Source organism: Nothoprocta perdicaria, unplaced genomic scaffold, assembly GCF_003342845.1.
Source record: "Nothoprocta perdicaria isolate Ctin4 unplaced genomic scaffold, notPer1 scaffold_130, whole genome shotgun sequence".
Lineage (NCBI taxonomy): Eukaryota > Metazoa > Chordata > Aves > Tinamiformes > Tinamidae > Nothoprocta > Nothoprocta perdicaria.
Genome location: NW_020454428.1, coordinates 2088162 through 2093338, shown reverse-complemented (window position 1 = coordinate 2093338; position 5177 = coordinate 2088162). Strand labels below are relative to the sequence as shown.

The 5177-nt window shown below is 42.7% G+C and overlaps 1 protein-coding gene across 1 annotated transcript in view; it reads left to right on the top strand.

Annotated features, from left to right (window-relative positions):
- The first annotated feature begins 1451 nt into the window (after window positions 1-1451).
- The window catches only part of GABPA (GA binding protein transcription factor subunit alpha), a 24245-nt gene continuing 20519 nt past the window's right edge, over window positions 1452-5177 (top strand). Inside the window, exons 1-2 of the mRNA XM_026033658.1 lie at window positions 1452-1751; window positions 4767-4911. Coding sequence (XP_025889443.1) covers window positions 1675-1751; window positions 4767-4911 — 222 coding nt within the window. The 5' untranslated portion in view covers window positions 1452-1674. The remainder of the gene's footprint in view (window positions 1752-4766; window positions 4912-5177) is intronic.

Sequence of the window (5177 nt, the reverse complement as noted above, 5' to 3'; positions counted from 1 at the left end):
GCAGCAGGGCCGGCCTGGCGCCCGCTGCCCGGCTCGTCCCCTGCGGCCCCGGGAGGCAGCGGGGGTTTCCGCGCGCGGGGATCGTGCGGGAGCAGAGCGGGAAGAAGGGCCTGGTCACGGGTGCGGGCTGGGCGCAGTGGAAGTCCCTGCTTGCCCCGTGGTCACAGGCTGCCTGGGACACCGGGTGCATCCCGGGCCGCTGTTTGGTGGGAAAAGCAAAAAGAGAATCCGGACGGCTCTGATGTGCACAACACAAGCCCAGCTTTGCTCCGGAGGAGTGCTGCTGGCGCGGCTTTGCCGCTGCCTAACGCTGCCCCGACCTTAGTGAGGCCAACGTACGACCTCAGTGCGCTGGGGAAGGGGGCGGACGCCGGGGCTGCTTCGTGCCCGCCCGGTGGCTCTTTGCCTGTGTATCTGGTGTGGGGCAGCAGCTGAGCTTGCCCGGCCGGGCCTCCTCCTTGGGGAGAGCCTGAGAGCTGGCGCTTGGGCCGTCTCCTCCCTGGTGGGTTTGGTTAGTCGCTCCCGGGGAGCTCAGCGGCACCCGCGTCTCGGCACCGACCTGCAGCAACAGGCGTCATTGGGCTCTGTGTGCCCGGCTGGTGCTCGCTTCCAGCTTGCCGCCGGGTCGTATTGCCAGCAATTTTTCTGCTCAAGTACAAGATAGAGTGATAATCCTCTCCATTAGTCTTCTCCAGATTATTAGTGACTCTACATGTTTTTATAATACATGTTTTTCCTCTTTCCACCGCCGTCATCTCCCTTCCTTGCACTTTTGCTGTATGGAAACCCCTTTCTCCTCCTGCCGTTGCCTGCTGCCCGTGCTGCCGGCCCCGCGGCAGGGTGAAGAGCCGTGCGGGATGCAAGCACAGGTGCTTGCAGGGTGCAGTGCAAGTGGGTGCTGCCTCGTGTTCCTCTGCCCGCCCGCCAGCTCACTAGTTAAAAAGACAAACCACTATATTTTAATAAGGAGAGAGAGTGGTGGCTAATCTGGATGCTCACTTAGAGTCCAATGCATGGGGAACTCCAGATCTAGTTCTCTGTGCTTGCATTGCTGTGTTCTTATACTAGTTCGTCACTGCATGTCACTCTGCATTTACTGTCATTGCATTTCTCCTGCTGCAGGTAACTCAAGATCATGAGTGTTTGTTTGTTTTGCAAATCTTCAGTTTTCTCAGTGGTCTTGTGTCATCAGTGAATYGTGCCGCTGTGCATAACCCTTTTTATAGTTACTTACAGTGTGTCAAGGAGCAAAAAAATAGCCCATCCCTTTGAGGTTCTGCTTGTAAGATGGTGCTTATAAGTTCAGCCTTCCTAGGAGGGTAATATGTACCAGAATCTAGATAGCAAAAGTTCTTTGAAAACAGCCGTTAAAGGCTGTTTAAAGGCCTGGTGCATTCCAATTGTATCCAGTAAATAAGAATGCCTCAAAGTGAAACAAGCTTTGTTTCCATTTATAGTCCTAAATTTCTCTTTGTTTAAGGAACAGGTATTGTCACCTGTTTTTGGAAATCTGCACTGTCTTTAGATATTTTTAAGCTGAATTCTTAAGAGTTAAAATGCTGTCCAGTTCCTTGGTTATATAAAGTTTGACAGGACACAGCCATTGTCTAGTTTTATTTGTAACTTCCTGAAATTCTTTTCTGTTCATAGCTCTGTTCTTAAGACATTTCAGCCATGACTAAGAGGGATGCCGAGGAGCTGATAGAAATAGAAATTGATGGAACTGAGAAACAAGAATGCACCGAAGAAAGGTATGTACTGTCTTTGTTTTGAGGGTCTTTATATTGTAACTGTTTTCCAAATTGGTTTSGAATTTATGGCTGCACCGTAAAGGAATAAGTAAAAGTGTTTTATAGGTAGGCAAAAAATAACTCTATATTAGCAGAAGGTTGCTGGGTCAGTATGTTGTCCACACTCCCCCTGTTAATTTTATCTGGCAAGAAAGCTGAAAAAATGTGGAAACAACATTCTCAGTTCTGTGGGCTCTCTTCCACACTTCTTCCTTATCTAATTAAGTGATGATTGCCTTAAAGTAGGAATCTAGCCAGTATAGGGCAATATAGGACATTGCTGCCTTCTTAATTGCTGAATCCCTAACCACTTGATTTGTTACATTCTTGATAGCTGTCCCTCTCCTACCTTTAATTTCTGTAGGAATGTGTCTGCATATACTTGCTGGGACCTTACAGCTCTATCATGTTCTTCTGTGAGTGAAATGAACTTTTCAGTTTTTCCAGTCAGTTGCTTTATTCTTACCTATCCAACATCATTTTTTTTCAGTACAGTAGAAATGATATTCTCTCTATGTGAGAGCTTATTAGCTCMATTGAAACTATGGACACCAAAGTCTGATGTTCTCTGCCTTTTTCACCTCTACTATTTTTTTTCTTCCTAATGGTTTATTCCTAAATCTCACACTACTCTTGATAGCTCAGAGAGGCAGTTACTGCATTGAGAAGAGATTGCTGAGGCTGTAGATGACCAATTCTTTGAGAATTTGTTTTGTAAACTCATTCTGAGCTGTTTCAAGTTTCTCTGTGTTCTGAACTCCTTATATATTTTTAAATCTTACTAAGTGACTTTCTAATTTCTATCTGGGTGAACTGAAAGGCCAACTCTCGTGACTGGTGTTGGGATGTGAATCCCATAAAATATGGAGGTTTCTGAATGCCCGTGCCACTGCTGTAGTCATTTTAATGCATGACAGACCCAGCACGCTGTTGATGTTTTTGCAAGAATACAAGTTGCTGTGGTTCCATCTTATTGTCACTTGCACGTGTAAGTTTGTGCTGGTTRAAAGATGTAGATGATTATTCTGCAGTTATTTTCTGCGTTCTGATTTTTTCCCCCCTCTGTTGCCTACTCTGCGGTGATCATTTATCAGTCAGTCACTAACTTAGTAGGTGACTGGTTTCATTACTTGAAAAATCTCCCTGCTTCATTTGCATCAAGGCTTTGCTGTGTATCTCTTGCTTTGTATACCACATCTTTTAATGATTACTCCCTGTTAATTCCCAAGTGTGACTTCTCCTGAAGCCCATTTACCCTCCATCAAAACAAGTTAATATCTTGCAAGAATTTGAAATGTGAAAGTGAAGAGCAGTTTAAGCCTTTTCTTTTGGCATGGAGACAAACGACATCACTCCTGCCTTTTGACTCTACTTCTCCATCGTTTCAGTCTCTCTCAGCTTTTAGATTTTTGTCTTTGAACTTTGTTGAGCCAAACTTCTCTGTTCGTTCCTTTTCTTTTTATTCAGGTCTTAATTTATCCCACYGCTTTCTCGAGAGGTTCTGCTTTCAGCAATGTCTTCCACACCCCCACAAGTCTTTCTTTCCAGCTGTCACGGAAACTCCCCATTCAAATGTTCTACCACTTTTCTACGTAAAGTTTTCTATTTTTAATATAAAAAGAAAGTTATCTCACGCAGTACATTACTTCTTTTACTGAGGACTTCACTAGTGCCAACAGTGCTTAAGTTTATTTAATCACTTAATGAAAATATTACGTAGCACTTAAAGACTTCTAAAAGCCCAATTGAGACCTCAATCCTGAAATCTCCAGTTTTCAAGTAATCTTGTATGTTCCTGGTGATTATTTGTACTCTTAGTGATCTCTCTGTCTCGCGTACTGCAGTCCCAGAAGCTGATCTTAAAGGCAAACTGCAGAGCTGAGTAATGATTATTTGCAGTGTTTAGCCTAACTACAGAGACCTCAGGAGGGAAGGAGGAGAAAGGTGTATTCAGCAGGTTACAGTGTGTGGATATGTTCACCTTGGAGAATTCAGTGTTTTCAAATCTGTCCCAAGCTTTCAGCTTAGGCATTTAGTGAATCGCTTAGTTGTGTTCTTCAGTCACCCATTAGAAAGCCAGTCTGTGCCTGTTCAGTGGCGGAAGAGAAGGCGGCAGCTGAGGGTGTAAATCATGCAAATTTAACATGTTAGCCAAAATCCTAACAGATAAGCTGTGGAGGGAMCTAATAAGAGTAAGTAATTGGGAATCATGATGCTGAAGTTACACTGAGYGAGTGCAGCATTTTACCTAGTGGTAGAAATACTGAATTCATCTGGAGCTCTGAATGTCACTAAGTAATCTGGAAAATGCTTGGATATATTTAGTAAAAAGCACGTCTTAACAATATACAGTTGTGTTCTAGGAAGAGATACTAACATTTTAGAGTAAATAGAAAACATAACTGATGTATATGATGTCACATGGATCAAAGACACAGCTTTTTTCATTTTTTACAGCTTCTCTAATTTGTAAACCAAATTCTGATAGCTCTATTGAATCTTTATAATGAGTCATTAAATCATTTCTAGATTAGGCAAGATTGTAAATACTAGGACATTTGAGTAAGTAATTAATGAAAGCTTATTACAGTGAGATACAGAGTTTTAAGTGATACTGGAGTGTTTGAAGAGATTCCTGTCTGTACATCCTTGTAATATGCAGGGGGGGACTTTGAATGAAACTGGAAAACTTTAACACCTGTCTTACCCAACATAACTGTCACGTTACATAGAGATTTAGTTAGTATGTATAAGCACCTATGTGAGTATGTATAAGGAACTGCTGATGCTGCTTACTGATGTAACTGATTAATAAAATGTACTTGATTTGAGCTCAGCTGTGTGCATCGCATGAAGCAGTGYACTTGGATGCCCAAATAAGTTCAGTGGAGGGGGAATTCAGTTGCCTTTAAGCAAAGCAGTGACCGGTGTCAGTGCTGTCTGCTCATGATCTGTTGTGTTCCTTTGCTGTTTAAGCATTGTTGAGCAAACCTACACCACAGCAGAGTTTGTGAGTCAAGCTATYGACATCAATGAGCCAATTGGAAATCTTAAGAAGTTGCTGGAACCCAGACTGCAATGTTCCCTGGATGCACATGAAATCTGTCTACAAGATATCCAGGTAAATTGAATGACTGTGGACAAATATTTTCAAGGATTTATTTTAAGAAACATTTTACAAATCTAGTCTCTTTCTTCCATTSATGTAATCCTTTCTTCACATGGTATGTAAGTTACAGTTAATTAAGASTATAATTCTATCAGCTTTATTATCTTCTAACTGTTTAATATGTATATACTAATTCAGTACAGTTAAAACCYGAAGGCTTCATGGATCTTGTGAGATCAGAGGGGTTCATGGGAGATGTGGAGGGAGAACCAAAACAC